At 46.3% G+C, this 18,676-nt stretch overlaps 1 protein-coding gene across 6 annotated transcripts in view; it reads right to left on the reverse strand.

Moving 5' to 3' along the window:
• The window catches only part of LOC119372693 (serine/threonine-protein kinase WNK4), a 352,802-nt gene that overhangs the window by 13,052 nt on the left and 321,074 nt on the right, over positions 1-18,676 (reverse strand). For all 6 annotated transcript variants that reach the window (XM_049419747.1, XM_049419751.1, XM_037643142.2 and 3 more), the window contains one exon: positions 6,939-7,268. In XM_049419747.1, coding sequence (XP_049275704.1) covers positions 6,939-7,268 — 330 coding nt within the window. The remainder of the gene's footprint in view (positions 1-6,938; positions 7,269-18,676) is intronic.

Genomic DNA, 18,676 nt, shown 5'->3' on the forward strand with positions numbered 1-18,676 from the left:
ACTGCATCGGCAGGCAACGTCTTCACTGCAGGCCATGTCGAAGTCACCCACTTCATGACCTGTTGCAGCAGCTGGTCTTGCATTGTTTCAGCAACAAACTCCCCATGGGTAACGCATGGTGAGACCACACAAACGGTCTCCCCAGTCTCTTCCTCCTCCACTTGAACTGGGAGAGGCATCCTTGAAAGAGCGTCAGCAACCGTATTCTTGTCACCCTTTTGGAATTCAATTGTGAAGTTGTATGCCAGTAGTCTTGCGTGCCACCTTGCTATTCGGAACGGACGGCGACCTACTCCCTTTGTACTTAGGAGTGTAGTCAGAGCCTGGTGGTCGGTGCGCAGAGTGAATGGACGGCCCCAAAGGTAGACTCTCCAGTGTTCGCATGCCCACAAGCATGCAAGGGCTTCCAGTTCCCCAACGGAGTACTTCTGTTCCTGTGGAGTAAGCCTGCGAGAAGCAAATGAAATCGTTACTAGCTCATCATTTCTTGTCTGTTGCAACACTGCTCCTAGCCCGATGGATGAGGCGTCTGTGGTAACGATAATGTCACCCACAGGGTCAAAAAGCTGTAAACATCTTGTGGACAAGGTACTTTTCAGCTGCTCGAAACAAGCTTGTCTGGCAGGATTCCAAGTGAACGTGGAATTCTTACGTAAGAGCTCACGAAGAGGCTCAACAAGCACTGCATAGTCAGGTACGAACTTTGCGTAATAGCCAACCATTCCTAAGAATGAGCGCAGGGTACTGATATCCGTTGGTGCTGGTGCAGCCTTGATGGCGTCAATGTTGCTTTGTAGCGGCCGTATACCCTGGTGACTTATCATGTGCCCAAGGAATTCTATTTCTTGAACATTGAAAATGCATTTGTCATTAAGCTTCAATCCCGACTTTGCAATCAAGTGCAACACTTGCTTCAGGTTCTTGAAATGCTCCTCAGGCGTGCTACCAAACACAATCACGTCATCTATGTAGCACAAAGTATTTTTGCATTTCTGCAGGATAGTGACCATCATTTTCTGAAAAGCAGACGGTGCCGATGCAAGGCCAAAGCAGACGCGTTTGAATCGGTACAATCCACTATCGGTTATGAAGGTAGTCAGTTCTCTACTTTCAGGACTCAGCAGGACTTGGTGGTATGCGGCTGCTAAATCAATCTTGGAAAAATACTTTGCACCGTGAAGTTTGTGCAGCAGTTCTCCCGTGTGAGGCAACGGAAATTTGTCAATGACAACCGCTTTGTTCGGTTCGCGTAGGTCGACACAAATTCTTATCTTGCCATTTTTCTTTGCCACTACTATGATTGGTGATACCCATTCTGAGGCATCCACCTTTTCTATCACATCATTCTGCTCAAGGCGCTGCAGCTCTTCACGCACCGCGTCTCGCACTGAAAATGGCAAACGGCGTAACTTAGCAGCGACAGGCGTGACCCCTTGTCTTATCTTGACCTTGTGAATGAAATTTGCTGCTCGCCCTAACTTTCCATCGAACAAGGTTGAAAATTCGGAGAAAAGTTCAGGATCAAGGCCTTGTGGCGCTTGCGTAATGTTAGTGCATTGAAGTGACATACCATTGATGTGCAGCCGCAGGGCTTCGATAGCGTCGATGCCGAGGATGTCCGTACCGCCTTTGACGACGTAGAAAAGTATCTCGGCGTGCCGACCTTGGAAGAAGACTGGCGCCGTAAGACACCCCTCAGTGCTTATTCTGCAGCGAGAAAAATCGTACAGTGCCGCTGAGGTCGGCTGCACCGGAGGGCATTTCAACCTCGAATACGTGACGGCCGACAGAATCGAGACAGCAGAGCCTGTGTCTACGAGGAGACGTACGGGCACGTCCTGCACGAGGGTGTCCACATGTATTGCTGCTTTTTTCTGCCGGGTGAGAAGCAACACGTTGAGGTCTTCGGATATATTGCAGGTATCGACCTCTCGGACAGCAAGTGCCCGCTCGTCTGGCATGCCGCTCCGACATACACGCTGGAAATGTCCCCGTTTGCCGCATTTACTGCATGTTTTATCCCGCGCCTTGCATGTTTTGGAATCTGCGAGATGCCGAGAAGACCCGCAACGAAAACACGCTTTGTGCTGCGAAGACGGCATTCGTGCTTCTGTACGGGCTGGCATCTGATGTTTATCCACCTTTTGGATGCTCGCGGCTGATGACTGTAGCTCAAGTGAGTATTTCGTGGCTTCTTCAATGTTGTTCGAGATAGTCAGCACACGTTCAAGCGTAAGCGAAGTTCCTTCCAGAAGTAGGCATTCCCGAAGAACATGGTTGCTCGTTTTTGCTACAAGCTGGTCACGAATGAAGTCGTCAGTTTGCTCCCCGAAGTTGCAGGACAATGCCAACTCGCGCAGTGCCGTGACGAATGCTGCTGCGGTCTCCCCAGGCAGTTGGGTGCGCTGTACGAACCGGTGCCTTTCCACGACGATGTTCGTTTTAGCAGTAAAGTAGGCGTCCAACGTAGCCACCGCTGCATCGTACTCGTCGCTCGGGCCGCTTTCTTCTTTTCCCGCTGTATGCGGTAATGCGTAGTACAATCGCTGGCCTTCCACCCCCAAGCAGTGCAACAGCAAAGCTTTACGGCGAGCAGATGAGTGGACGTCACTCCCCGATGCCAGGAGATAATTCTTGAAAAGGCGGTGCCACTGCGTCCACGGAAGGGTAGGCTTCCCGGGCGTCGGCAGGAACTCGGGCGGTTGGTGCAGGCTCATTGCTTCAACTTTCGGTCACTTCACCACTCGTCGCCAACTGTGGTATCCGCCGCCATGCCCGGCGAACTACGTCGGAGAGCCGCAGGATCACGAAGTAACTACACCGACCCAGTACCTCAAACAACTCTGTTTATTCTTAGTCCGTGATGGTTAATATACCCAGATGTTAGCTGACATGATAAGGCGCGTGCACCTGCATCTGCGCGTGCCATGCGCATGCGCATGGGCTATCTAGATGATAACGCACATGCTGAATACAACACTTTTGTTTGTTCTTGCTTCCGAGGAGCTTCGTCAGCGGCGATATGATAGTCGCGAAGTTTCGAATGAAGCACCGAAAGTAGGAACACAGTCCTACGAAACTGCGCAGTTCTTTGACAGACGTAGGTTTGGGGAACTCGGTCACGGCCCGAAGCTTGGCTGGATCGGGGAGAATACCGTCCTTGGACACGACGTAACCAAGTATTGTCAGCTGCCGTGCTGCAAATCGGCACTTCTTTAGATTCAGTTGCAGACCGATGTCGCTCAAACGCGTCAAAACATGCCGCAGGCGTTGAAGGTGCGTGGAGAAGTCCGGAGCGAAAACAATGACGTTGTCGAGGTAGCACAAGCATGTGTGCCATTTCAGGTTGTGCAGAATGGTATCCATCATGCGCTCAAAGGTGGCGGGCGCAAAGCCGTCGGGCGTGACAAAGGCAGTCTTCGGTCGAGCGTCATCAGCCATGGATACTTGCCAGTACCCTGAGCGCAAATCGAGAGATGAAAAGAATTCTGCTCCTCGCAGGCTGTCAATCGCGTCGTCTATTCGCGGTAGTGGATACACATCCTTACGAGTGATCTTGTTGAGTCGTCGGTAGTCCACACAGAACCGCACAGAACCGTCCTTCTTCGCAACAAGAACGACAGGAGACACCCAGGGGCTGTTAGAAGGTCGAATAACACCGCGTCGAAGCATGTCGTCGACTTGCTCGTTGATTACACAGCGTTCTGTGGGAGGTACGCGATATGGACGTTGCCGCAGTGGCGGCTGGGCACCAGTGTCGATGCGATGCGTAACGGCGGATGTGCGGCCGTGAGAAGTTTGAGCGACATCGAAAGACGAGCGAAATTCGTCCAACAGGCCTAGAAGCTGGGAACGCTGGATCGGTGTAAGGTCGTCAGCAATGGAGGAACCAAATACATCAGCGGGTGATGAACCAGATGTCGAAACAGCGCCGAGCGTACTGGAACTGTGGCAGTGCATTTCATCTGGTTCGTCCATAACTTGTGCGTCTTCGAGGGGTTCCACGCTGCCGAGACATTCCCCTCGCACCAACATAACACTGTACGGAGATCGGTTGATAACAAAAATTGACGTGCTGCCCTGAGTGACTTGCACGGTCGCGAAAGGCACCAGCATGCCTTTCCTCGTGCAAACACGGTCAGATGGCGAGAGAAGTGCAACGGTGTCGGAGAGACTGGCGCAGTACACTGACACTGTCGTCGAAGAGTTTGCAGGCACCTTGGTGTCGTCTTTGACAAGTACCTTGCCCGCAGCCAATGGACTGTATTCCGGCGCCAAATCAGAGAATGGTGAGAGCTCTGTTTTGGCTGGTGCGCAATGAATGACGACGTCGTGGCGGGACAGAAAATCCCATCCTAGGATGACGTCGTGAGAGCAGGCAGGAATTATGATCAATTCGACGGCGTACAGAGCATCCTGAATAATGACGTGGGCTGTGCACACCGCTGTAGGGTGAATAGATTGGGCGCTGGCTGTACAGAGGGAGAGCCCGGAAAGCGGCGTCGTCACTTTTCGCAGTAATCGGCTAAACTTGGCGTCCATAACGGATACGGCGGCTCCAGTGTCAATAAGGGCAGATGTGCGAACACCGTCCACAAACACGTCTATCACGTTCGAGGGGCTTCGCTGAGGGCTTTCGCAGTTCGATAGCGTCGCAGCCCTTGCCTTGTGGGCTGCGATGACTACTAGTTTTCCTGGTCGCGTGAGACTGGACGTGGCTGCATCGGCGACAGTGAGCGACGTCGTTGAGATGGTGAACGGCGGGTAGATGGTGCGGGGTGGGACGTCGGTGACATAGGCGGCGCTTGGTCATAATAAGGGCGGCTTGATGATCTGGTGAGGGTTGTTGCGACCCGAGGCGGCTGCAAGCGATTGCAGTAGCGTGTGACGTGACCGGCGCAACCGCACAGAAAGCAAATGGGGCGGTTGTCGGAAGTGCGCCAACGGTTCGCGGGTCCCATCCAGGTCGCAAAACGGGATGGACGAGGCGGCTGCTGATATGAGTGCATCGTGGGCAGCAGTCGGGGCCTGGGGACGATGTCGACGTATGTAGGCGGCACAGCCGCGTCGAAGGCCTGTGGTCCGACGACGGCTTCGGCGTAACTTCGCGGGCCAGCCACAGGAATCGTTGGGGGCGGCCTGGCTACAGCTTGCGCGTAGCTCAGTGGCGCAGGCACTGGAGGTGGCTGGTGGTATTCAGGAATGACTTCCGCGATTTCTTGCTGAATCGCTCGGCGGAGAGGAGGCAGAAGTGTAGTTGGCGGCTGGTCAACATGCTGCGGTGGAGCGAAAGCCAGTACAGAGTCCTGGCGGGCAATCTCCTCACGCACGAACAACTTGATTTCGGCGAGCAAGGTGGAGTGGTGTCAAGAGCACTGTCGAGAGGGTTGACAAAGGGATGCCGAATTCTTTGGCGATGCACGACTTGCTTCGACCTGCTTTTTCGACTTCTCTGATTAGCGCAACTTTTCTCTCCAACGTCAGAGATTTGCATTGCTTTGGGCGGGACATCTTGGTTGATATTCGGAAGCGTCCGTTGCACAGACCAATCACTACTCAGCAAAACCGAACTCAAGATGCGTCGTACGCAGATCGTGAGAAAAACAAAGAATGCCAGCTCGCACATGCAAGGGCTAGGCTGTGCACTGACGGGCGCACGCTGCACACGCCGCCCACCGCGCATAAGTCGCGCGCAGGTGCGCACACATGATCACCCCCACAGTTGCTTGACAAGGCTGATAGGAAATGGCTGCACCCGCGGGAATTTCAAATTCGCCCTTCACGACCGCGTTCGGCATGTATAGTAAGAGCTAAGCGTTCGCATGGAGCCCTCGTTTCCTGTTGGGAGTAGCCTTTGCCTTCTGCCCTCCCGGTTAAGATTTCGAGATATCCGCTGTTCCCCCCGGAAAACGTTTCGAGATAAGAGGGGGCAAATACATAGCACCTATGGGAGGTTAATGCGTGGCGAAAAAAAGTTTCGACTTAACCGAGATTTCGAGATATGCGAGTTCGAGTTAACGAGGATTTACTGTACTCTTAATGACCAGCGGTTATCTTGCCTACACGCTACATGCCCTACCCATGTCAGTTTCTTCTTGATTTCAACTAAGATGTTCTTAACACCTGTTTGTTCCCTGACCCACAGTTTGACCCTGGCTCACAGTTAATCACAAGTTACCAACACAGTGCCAGTTTCGGACCCCTAAGCCTATTATTAGAGTTGCTTTAATGTACTTATTGTTTTTTTTTTTGCTGAGAAACCACCCCAGATCCGAAATATGATTTGTGTGAAGACACTGTTTAAAGCGCAGTGTTATGTATAAGGTGATAGCCAAATGGCCATTCTGCGCCACTTAATGATGCCCCCAAAATTTTGGGCTGTTTGTCTTGGTATTAGCATGAGTTCCCCATCAAGAGCGATGACCTTCAAGACTAAAAATGACATGTGAAACCGCCAATAGCAGATACCACAGGAAGATGTGGCTGTTACTAAAAACTTTGTTTGGACTGATCTGGACTCCCTGTATATGTATGCTTTGATGAGAAAAAGGGTGGGTGATCCACTGCAATTCCAAAATACCGTTGAGGTTTTCCGGGCAAGACTAAGAGCATTTTGCACAAAAAACGCTCACTCGCTGTGTAAAATGCTAATTCAATGAACTTTGGCACAGTTCGTGCAACTTATACTGGGCTTAGCGCAGACAGGTTAGATTGCAGGAAAATGGTGCAAATGGCACAGATGGATCACAACTGCAATATGACAGCCATTCTTCTCTGCACAAAACTTTTTCAAGCCATAAACAGACGTCGCTTTGGAAATGCAAAAATACTTTATATTTTTAAATATTTGCACATGGCTTGATTTGAAAATTTCACCATACAAACACCCATAATGAAAACATTACAATAAGCCTTAAGTGTCACACATCCAAACCAACCTGAGAAGGTCATCGGTGAGGGTTCGAGTGCGGCCCCTGGCCCCATGGGGCTCAGTTGGGAGGCCCTCGGAGTTGGAACGATGAAGGCCTCCTCGTTGTTCCAGGGAGGCCATGTGCAACGGAGGAGGACTGTGCCATTCAGGTGACAGAGGTGGCATGTGACGTGGGAGGAAGTGTGGTGCCGACTGCGAATGTGGCACCAGGCGTGCAGGTGGCCCTGCTCCATTGGGTGCATCACACAGTGGCCACGCTGCCCCTCGAAGACACTGCCGCAACCACTCCAGTTCACGACGATGCCGATTCTCCAAGTCCTCTCGCTCACGCTGCTGCCTGCATGAGGGATGGCACGAGTGAGCGCTTTCTTCTCGTGAATTTATCACCAGTCTGCTCCACTAGCAAAACTTGATATCTGTCAGTGGCCACAAAATTGAGTTATAGGTGACAGCACAATCACTGCTTTACTGTGGCTAAGTGGTTGGCAGCGGATACTGAAATGTACAGGGATGGTCAAATGTTTGCAGGCCCGGCTGCCACAGGAATGCATGGGATAGCGGCCTGTGAACTTATGATCCCCCATGTACACGGCTGTGAACCATCTGGGTCAACTGTTTAATGCTGTGACAGCTGAATGATGGCAGTGAACTGATAAAATGAGAGAAGGGGAATTGTTTAAGGGTTTTGTTAGACACTATCATTGAAACCAACGATTAAACCAAGAAAAGCATTATTTGTTACTCTCTTTTTTTAACTGTAGTGTAATAATGATGACCTAAATTGAAAGTAGTTAAAGTGTACAAAACAGCACCCTTTCCGTCGGCGGGATCTCAACCCAAAGCTTTTGAATTACGCATTAAAAAAACTACAGTTAAACAAACAAAGCAACAAATAATGTCCCCTATGCTTTTCTTGGCTTAACTGCTGAACTGATAACATAATGCCATTCAATGGCATATTTTTGCATGAAATATAGAAAACATTTTCTTCTATGTCACTCAACAGGCCACACAATCGACACCCTATTTCTTAGTGGCTCGTATTTTATTCAGTCAAATAACCCTGCACCTAGGTCTTCCATTATTTTTTTATTTACAATACTTCCAGTCCCTACTGGGACCATAGCAGGTGGGCACTATGTACAGATGCTATGAATACTCATCATATTAACCAATCAGCAATACAGAAAAAAAGAGAGTAGCATCAACTTTGCTCTTTATACATATGCAATTTACACTACTTTCCGTATCCAGTTCAGTAATCATGAGCTGTAATTCGTCTCCCACATTACCCATCAATGCAATGTCATCAGCGAATCGCAGGTTACTGAGATACTCTCCATTAACTCTTATGCCTAATTCTTCCCAATCTAGGGCCCTGAAAACCTCCTGTAAACACGCGGTGAATAGCATTGTAGAGATCGTGTCTCCCTGCCGTATGCCCTTTTTTATTGGGATTCTGTCGCTTTCTTTATGGAGGACTATAGTGGCTGTGAATCCGCTGTAGATTTCTTCCATTATGTTTATATAGGCTTCGGCGATGCCTTGATTCTGCAGTGCCTGCGTGACTACTGATGTCTCCACGTCTCCGTGGAAATTCCGCGGAGTCTCCATGGAAAGTGGAAGAGTAGGTCTGAAAATGATTATGCATAAAACTAAAGTAATGTGGAACAATCTTGGCAGAGAACAGCGCTTTACGATAGGTAGCGAGACACTGGAAGTTGTAAAGGAGTACGTCTACTTAGGACAGGTAGTAACCGCGGAGCCGAACCATGAGAGTGAAATAACTAGAAGAATAAGGATGGGATGGGGCTCATTCGGCAAGCATTATCAAATCATGAATGGTAGTCTACCACTATCTCTCAAGAGGAAGGTATATAACAGCTGCATCCTACCGGTACTTACCTACGGAGCAGAAACCTGGAGACTTACAAAGAGGGTTCAACTTAAATTGAGGACGAGGCAGCGAGCGATGGAAAGGAATATGATAGGTGTAACCTTAAGAGACAGGAAGAGAGCAGAGTGGGTCAGGGAACAAACGGGGGTTAAGGATATCATAGCTGAAATCAAGAAGAAATGGATATGGGCCGGGCACGTAGCACGTCGGCAGGATAACGGGTAACTGACTGGATTCCAAGAGATGGCAAACGCGTGATGGGGAGACAGAAAATTAGGTGGGTAGATGAGATTAACCCGTATATGCCCAAACTCAGGAAAAATGACAAAACATATACTTTTGTTCACAAAAAGTGTACTTCTACCCTCAAGAGAAAGCACAAGTTCTTTATTTACTGCCAGGTAAACGCAACACTGTTTTTCAAGACATCCTATACATATAGGACACTGGGCATTAGGGGTGCTATGTGCGGGTGTGGTTAGCCCTGAAACATTTCACGTGCACACCGACATTGCACTTTTTCCTCTCCATGACGTATTTCACACAAAGCACGCGTTTGCCCGGAGTAAGCGGTCGGCATTTCACGTGCACTTCTTCCTCTCCATGACGTCTTTCACACAAAGCACGCGTTTGCCCGAAGAAAGCGGTCGGCACGTGGCAGTATGAAAAGCAAACATGTCTAGGCTTGCACACGTTGAGAATGTGGCCTTCTTGATGTGCTGTAGGTGGCGCTAGTCATCAGCTAAAGATATAGCGATATTAGAGTGCATCAAAGAAGCGTCCTATATGTAGGACACTGGGCATATACGGGTTATGAAGTTTGTAGGTATCACGTGGCAGCAGAAAGCACAGGACCGGGTTGATTGGCAGAACGTGGGAGAGGCCTTGCCCGGCAGTAGGCATAGACAGGCTGATGATGATGATGAATTTACACTACATAATATATAAACAAAATAAGAGTACATATAAATGGCAGATAAACATTGTATGCTGTATACACGACTACATACACAATGTACAAGTGAGTACATATGCTTGTTGCATGAATGATGTTACTGCCATGAGATTTTTTCAATGTCTGACTCAAACTGAGACAGTGACTCAGTATTAGTGACGAGAGGCGCTAACGCATTCCATTCACGGATGGCAACCGGAAAAAAGGAATACTTAAACACATCACTGTTGCATTTCCACTCTACCAATGTGTTTGTATGTTTGTGCCAGGTAGCTCGAGTTTGTGAGTAAAAATATAATTTGAAATGTCTATTTTAAAATAATTATGCAGGAGTTGATAAAGAAATTTTTAATCGTGCCTGTTTCGCTCGTGCTTTTAGCGTAAGAAGTCAAGAAATATCTAGAAGGTCAGTGGGCGGGCTGCCACGTTTAAATTTGTTGTGGATGAATCGTATGGCCTTCCTTTGTATTGCTTCTATTTTCTTTATGGTAGTCTGGGTATGAGGAAACCATACGGTATTTCCGTATTCGAGGATCGGCCTGACAAATGTTTTGCAAGCTAGGAGATTTGTTGGCAGGGTGCCAGTTAAAGTAATCGGCGAAGAAAAAACAATTTTTGCATGGCAGATGAAGTGATGTGGTTAAGATGCTCGTGCCACCTCAAGTCTGACGTTACTGTTGAACCTAGATATTAATGTTTGTGTACTCTGGTCAAAGCTGTGCCATTTACAGTATAGCAAAAGTTTGAAGGTTCCCTTATCCTCGTTATCATCATAAAAGCAGATTTTTTTACAATGACTGTCATCTGCCAGTCTGAGCACCATTCTGTAAAAGTATTAAGTGATTTGTTGAGCGAGTAGTGATCTTGGTCATTTTTAATTTCTCTATAAATGATACAGTCATCCACGAATAACTTTATTTTACAGTTTATATCAGTAGTTATATCATTAATATACACGAGAAATAACAAGAGTCCAAGCACGGAACCCTGGGGCACTCCTGATGTAACTGCTACAACATTTGACGCGATATGTTCGAAAGTAAACTGAGACCTATTAAACAAAAACCCATGCACCCAAGCAAGAATTTCTCCGTCTAATGTTTCTAGTTTAGTTATTAGCTTGTTGTGACAAATGCAATGAAAGGCTTTAGAAAAATAGAGTAGAATTATGTCCGTTTGGCTATGATTGTTAATACCTAGCGCGAGATCGTGTATGACTTCGGTTAACTGCGTTATGGTCGATAAACCCCTGCGAAAACCGTGCTGGTTAGGGGACAGGATGCCTTCGTTTAAAAAAAAAAAAGTGGTGTAAAATGTTTTAAAATGATATGTTTGAGCAGTTTGCATGCCATGCTCGTTAACGATATTGGTCTGAAATTTGATTCAATGGATTTATCTCCCAATTTGTAGATGGGAATAATTTTAGCTATTTTCCAATCTTAGGGTAGTTTTGATGTTGAAAGAGATTTACGGAAAATACAACTGAGGTATCTGCTGCACCACTGTGCATACCGTTGAAGAAATTGGTTGGGTATATTGTCTGGGCCACACGCTAATATCTAGGGCAAGAAGAAGATTGAGAACACCAGCATCAGTGATAACGAGTGGCTCGATAGTGGAAACAGTCCGTGGAACTCAGCGTCTGTGATAACAAGTGGCTCGATAGTGGAAACAGTCTGTGGAACTAAGTCCGGCTTGATGCCATTATCTTTTGTGACGACCGAATGAAAGAACTGGTTATATCTATTGTCCTTATCACCTTTTTCAAGTGATGATAGTCGAATTGTGAGTGTTTTTTTTTTTTTTCGGCAAAAGTGGTTCCAGAATCTGTGGGTTATTTTTTTAGAAAGCTGGGGAGTACAGTGTTGAAGTAGTGGTGTTTCACTTCTTTCGATTTTTGTTTGAAATTTTTTGCTGCAAGTGCTAGCCTAGGTGTGTTAACCCTTTGTAGGTTTGCCTATATTTTTGAAACGATGATGTAAAAACCGGCTGTGGTATACTGATATAAACTACAAAGAAATAGTATAAAACAAATTTCATCAAAATCAAGCCAGTAGTTTACTGAAAAAAATTGAGATATATATGTCCCACTGACTCATGAGTGTGTTTTCAAAAAGTGGGAAAACATTGTCCCACTGCCTCATGAAGGCACCATCTCGCGATTTCATCAACAGGTATTTGGGATGGAAACGGCCGAAGCTAGTGGCACAGGGTATTGCTTCTCAAGTTGTATGGACCTCATTTCCAGCAGTAAAATGCCACCTGCACCTGCGCCTCTTATGAGCCTTCATAGCATCGGGGGTCTGTTCCTGTAAAGCTTACTTCACTGCATGCACAAACCATTTTTTTGTCCATTTGCCTGTCCTTGCATTGGCTGTCGAAATTTTCGAGTACAGCTGTTGTCCCTGAATATGTGCCTACTTTTCAAGAGGCATATCATGCAAAGAAAAATGTTTCCACGCACCAAAATCCGCAGTTAAGCTGAAGGATGAGCGTGGCAATTTCGCAGGGGATTGTGTTTCGATGCATTTATCAATCAACTTATTGCGCAAACTTACAATGTGATGACTGGAAGCTAAAATCGCCTATCTGGAAAACCAGAAAAAGAGGAAATTATCCGGTATTTAGATTGGTAGGTTATTTCTATTTGAAGAAGAGGAAAATTCAGAACCTATCATAAAAAGTTTGTCGAAATTCAGCGCCATTTGAATACTACTTCCACCATTTGAAAGCGTGGTAAAAGAATTATCCTCAGGATTATGAAGACTTGGGTAAGATATGAGTAGCGTTGTGCTAACTGCAATGGGTGATGTGGGAGTAAGTTTTTCCTGCATATGTAAAAGTGGGATGTATGTGCCCCACTGTCGCATAAAGGGTTAAATGTGTTTTTACCGGCTGCCTTGTTAACTTTTCGTAATCTTTTGAGTTGGTGTTTTGCGTGTATTACTTCCCGAGTAATCCACGGGTTGTTTTTCAATCTCTTATTTAATTTAGTGGGAATAAAATTTGCTCCACAGCGTGACACTATGTCTTTAAAACGCAACCAGACAGCATTTACGCCAGTCAAAGAATTTGAGGCCCCCGCCTTTCGAAAACTCTTGGAATTCATGAGCTAAATAGGTGTGCACTCATATTTTGTAAGCTAGAGGTAAAATGCACATCGGAATATTGTGATTGGATATTCCTTCTATTACTTCAACCTTCACTTGTTCTAAGAGAAAGTTACTACTTAGCAAGATTAGGTCGAGTATACTCCGAGACTCGCTTTGCACCCGTGTAGGGCATTCAACAATTTGGGGAAGGTTAAAATTGAACATCATATCGAGAAGGGATTCTGAAGCCTTTGTTGTGTACTGCATGGTAGACCAATTGAGGTCGAGAAGGTTAAAGTCACCCATGAGGATAACACGGCAATTTCGAGCATGTTGCTGTAAATATTCTTGTATCGCAATTATGCATTCGTGTCCACATACAAGGCTTCGATAGATAACAAAAAACTGCCTCCGCATCAGTCACCTCTGCAAGAATGACCATTGGGATTGACTGCTAATGCCACACCTCTTCCACCACGTGATTGCCTATCTTTCCAAACATAGTTTGAGGGAGTAACTTCATGATTCGAGATAGTTTCAGTGACTGCCACTATCACGATCGAGCAATAAGTTTCCAAATGGCTATACATTATTCAAGACACTTCGAGCATTTACGTTTAAGGGGAGATGCGGGTCGAAGACACTTTTTTTTTATAATTCATCCCAGAGCAATGAAACTTGGGGTATGTGTAGAGATTTTTATGTTGATTTCAAATATATAATTAGTTTTCTTGTAAGTTGCATACTTTTTGTTCTGCACCATGACAAATGTGTAAAACACAGGCCTTTTAGCCCCCCTATTTCGATCCTTAAACTTCTATACATTTTGACAATTAATGGCTCATATTGTTCCATTTGAACTGTAGAGTGCCGAAAACTATCCAGAAAGTGCATAGAAAATATTTGCTGGACATGAAAAATTCAAACATGGGAAATCCATTATTACCCAGACCCCGGTAAATGTTTACTTGCGAATTTTCTAATGTGCGTAACATAATATTGAGATTTGGAGGAGATAACTGCACTCCTCACACCTTAGAGAAAATTTGGGCAAAATTTCATGCAGATCCGAGCACCAGAAGTACCAAAAACAAGAGGGGGACGCCGAAAAAGTTGCCAAAAAGTGTGTTTTGCAAAACGAATTTTAAAGTTAAAATTGGATGTTTATTTATGAAAGAGGTAACGAAATCCGATCAAAATTGCACACAAAAGAGGTCAATTGTTCTTCTAGTGGCCACTGCCACTAAAATGAGACAGCGCCATAAGTTTCTCCTTCACAGCTCTTTTGAGCAGAGTATCTATTGCGCGAGCTCCCGCTGCCATAGGTTCTGCTTGCGATCGGTCCGTCACTCGCCGCCCCTACACTGGCTTCCTCGCTCAGAGCAACTCGCCGCAACGTATACATCATCGAAACAATACTTTCGGGGCACTCGCTGTTCTCGCATTGTTGTTCCAGAAACGACGCCTTTGCCTTTGTAAGCTGGTTCCCGGACGCGTATTCCCGAACGATGACACGTTGGACACACTGCATCGATCACGAGGATGTTCAATGCTGTTATGTCAGCGATCAAGGAAGACTCTTTCTACCGTGATCTTTCTTCATTGTCGAAGAGGCCGATCTTCTCTTTGAGAGGCCCTGACATACCCGAACGCCGTGGCAAACTCGTCGGAAGCATCGCCGTCGCCGTCGCTAGGCTTCGCGGCAGCAGATGCACTTGCCGTTCGGCGAGTGTTTGGCTTCAATTTGCGTCGGCGTCCTCGAAATTTATTCACCGAGCGATACTTCACTGGCCGGTGACTGCGCTTGCTACGGTTCTCTTCGTCCATGAGAAAAATAAATACGCGAGAGAAACGTTCAGCTGCGCAGCTCGATGAAACATGGACCCTGCAAGCAGGCTTCACAACACGCAAGGTGTGCAGCGGCCAATGGCGGTCCCCGATCCATACCATGCGATTTAAAAGCTAGTCGCAGCGCTCGAAAAGCGCGGCAAAAGCATGCTTTCTTTATTATTTCTTGCGCTTCTGTAGCGCGGGAAACCATGGTTATTTGAAGACCTGCTCATGCGATCCCCAATGGCGAGCGGCCACGCATTATCGGCCGTGAGGCGCTAGAAGAAGTCACACTTTCGGTCAAGATTAACAGCCACCTGGTGCTCTTTAGACGCAATTTTAACACATTTCCAGTTGAGTCTCGACTTTGATTTTTATTTTTGGAACAGCAGAGGTACTAATCATAACAAAACAGGTGAAAACAAAAAATCGATAATTTTTTAAAAAACTCGCGTTTTTCGACCCGCATCTCCCCTTAACGACGGTATTTTTTCTTGCGCTGGTTTTGGCGCGTTTCCGGACAGTTTTCTTTCTTTTTTCTTTGTTCCACGTTCTCGTCCTTTTTTTTTGTGCCATTTTGTCGTGCTTCCTTATTTCTACTCTGTCATTCTCGTCATCCCAGGTGTAAACACGGTTGTTAATGAAGAGTTTGTTGTACGCTAACGAGATCTTGTCTTTATTTTCATGGTTTTGCTTGGCACTGTCCCAGAGTTTTTTTCTAAGTTTTTGCAAGAAATCTTCCCCTATGGAGTAGTCCGTGTTCTTTAGTTTGAAGCCATTTTTGAGTATGGCACTTTTATTTCTTCTGTCAAGTAATTTAAGTATGGCTGGCCTCGTCTTGCTTGGTCCTCCTCTTCCTAAGCGATGTACATGCTCAATGGCCACAGTTTCGAGTTCAAGGATTTTTGTGATTACTCCCTTGTTTATGGCCTCTGCATGCACTTTGCTTGTTTCATGTTACACTTCTGGTATACCATAAACTGTAAGGTTTGATCTCCTGCTGCGGTTTTCTAGGTCATCTATTCTTGCTTCAAGACTCTTAATTACCTTATTCATACAAGCCATTTCTGCATGGCATGCAATGACTTCAGCTTCACATTTGTAATGACGTCAAGCTTGCTATCTATATCTGCGAGACGCTTTTCTTTGATATCTTTAATGTCTGAAGCGATTACGGTAAGTTGTTTGGCGATTTCCTTCAGTTCAGGGCCGGGGTTGCTTTGAATATCTCCGCCCATCAACAATAGCTTCTTAAAGGATGTCATGCACAATTCATACACAGCGCTACAATACCATATCTTGAGGTACAAGGTGAGGTGCGCCATAGTGCAGCCACTCTACAATTGACCCCTCAGTGCACCGTTGAACACAGCGGCCACAACACAATCAGCACCTTTTCTTTATTGAACTGCATTTGTAACTGCAGTGTCGGCAGGAACTATTTTTACTGCAGTAAAGCACTTAAGAAGCACAGAACTATCTTGGTATGGTCATGCACACGGCAGTTCAGAAGTGCCAATGTCACTATGTTGGTTGCTTTAAGCAAATAGTGGCCACTTTTTTCCATCAAGCCAAGATCACCAGACTGATTATAAAAGCCAACAATGACTCACTCATGTTATGGGCACAGGGTAAGCCCTATACATCCCATGCATTTTTTACCTTGTTGAGGAACCGTTTTCTTAGAAACTGAAAGAGGTGTCCACATAATGCATATATCATCATCATCATCAGCCTGTCTACGCCCACTGCAGGGCAAAGGCCTCTCCCATGTTCCGCCAATCAACCCAGTCCTGTGCTTTCTGTTGCCACGTTATACCTACAAACTTCTTAATCTCATCTACCCACCTAATTTTCTGTCTTCCCCTTACGCGTTTGCCCTCTCTTGGAATCCAGTCAGTTACCCTTAATGACCACCGGTTATCCTGCCGACGTGCTACGTGCCCGGCCCATATCCATTTCTTCTTCTTGATTTCAACTATGATATCCTTAACCCCCGTTTGTTCCCTGACCCACTCTGCTCTCTTCCTGTCTCTTAAGGTTACACCTATCATTTTCCTTTCCATCGCTCGCTGCGTCGTCCTCAATTTAAGTTGAACCCTCTTTGTAAGTCTCCAGGTTTCTGCTCCGTAGGTAAGTACCGGTAAGATGCAGCTGTTATATACCTTCCTCTTGAGAGATAGTGGTAGACTACCATTCATGATTTGATAATGCTTGCCGAATGAGCCCCATCCCATCCTTATTCTTCTAGTTATTTCACTCTCATGGTTCGGCTCCGCGGTTACTACCTGTCCTAAGTAGACGTACTCCTTTACAACTTCCAGCGTCTCGCCACCTATCGCGAAGCGCTGTTCTCTGCCAAGATTGTTCCACATTACTTTAGTTTTATGCATATTAATTTTCAGACCTACTCTTCTACTTTCCGTATCCAGTTCAGTAATCATGAGCTGTAATTCGTCTCCCGCGTTACTCATCAATGCAATGTCATCAGCGAAGCGCAGGTTACTGAGATATTCTCCATTAACTCTTATCCCTAATTCTTCCCAATCTAGGGCCCTGAAAACCTCCTGTAAACACGCGGTGAATAGCACTGGAGAGATCGTGTCTCCCTGTCGTACGCCCTTCTTTATTGGGATTCTGTCGCTTTCTTTATGAAGGACTATAGTGGCTGTGGATGCGCTGCAGATTTCTTCCATTATGTTTATATAGGCTTCGTCGATGCCCTGATTCCGCAGTGCTTGCATGACTGCTGATGTCTCCACCGAATCAAATGCCTTCTCGTAATCTATGAAGGCTATGTATAGGGGTTGGTTGTATTCCGCGCATTTCTCTATCACCTGATTGATAGTATGAATATGGTCTATTGTTGAGAAGCCTGTACGAAATCCTGCCTGGTCCCTTGGTTGATTAAACTCTAATGTCGTATTAATTCTGTTAGCAATTACTTTTGTGAATAGCGTGTAGACAACGGACAGTAAGCTGATGGGCCTGTAATTTTTCAGGTCCTTGACGTCCCCTTTCTTATGGATCAAGATGATGTTGGCATTCTTCCAAGATTCTGGTATCCTCCCTGTCGAGAGACACTTCGTATACAGGGTGGCCAGTTTCTCTACCATAATCTCTCCACCGTCTTTCAACAGGTCTGATGTTACCTGATCCTCACCAGCAGCTTTGCCTCTTTGCATTCCCTTTAGGGCTTTCTTTACTTCTCCTGTTAATACTGGTGGGATGTCAGATTCCTCTGGGATATTACTGCTTCTTACGTTATCATCCTGACTGTCTCGGCTGCTGTACAGATCTCTGTAGAACTCTTCCGCTATCTCAACTATTCTATCCATATTGGTTGTGACCTTGCCATCCTTGTCCCTTAACGCATACATCTGATTTTTGCCTATGCACAGTTTTGTCTTCGTAGCTTTGAGGCTTCTTCCGTTCTTTAGAGCATGCTCAATTCTCTCCATATTATACTTTCTTATGTCGACTACTTTACGCCTATTGATCAACTTCGAAAGCTCCGCCAGCTCTATTTTGTCTGTTGCATTTGAGGCTTTCATAGCTTGACGTTTCTTAATGAGGTTTTTCGTCTCTTGGGATAGCTTACCAGTGTCCTGTCTAATGACTGTACCCCCGACTTCGACTGCACACTCCTTAATGATACTAGTCAGATTATCATTCATTGCGTCAACGCTAAGGTCGGTTTCCTCGGTTAAAGCCGGATTAAAAAACCGGATTAAAAAAACCGGATTAAAAAAAAAAAAATATCTGCGTGATGATGGAATTGTGTAAAAAGGCCTGGGGTGCAGCCTCACTGGCGACCACAGCCAGCAATGCACTCCCTCACCAGAGCAGGATTGGCCACCCTGGTGTAGTACTTGGCCACTACCTCCCACATGAATACACCAATTAACCCTCGGCCCTCAGTCCCCAGCGGCTGCGAAGCATCTGACCAAGGCGGCGGTCAGACCTGCGAC

This window comes from Rhipicephalus sanguineus, chromosome 10, assembly GCF_013339695.2.
Source record: "Rhipicephalus sanguineus isolate Rsan-2018 chromosome 10, BIME_Rsan_1.4, whole genome shotgun sequence".
NCBI lineage: Eukaryota > Metazoa > Arthropoda > Arachnida > Ixodida > Ixodidae > Rhipicephalus > Rhipicephalus sanguineus.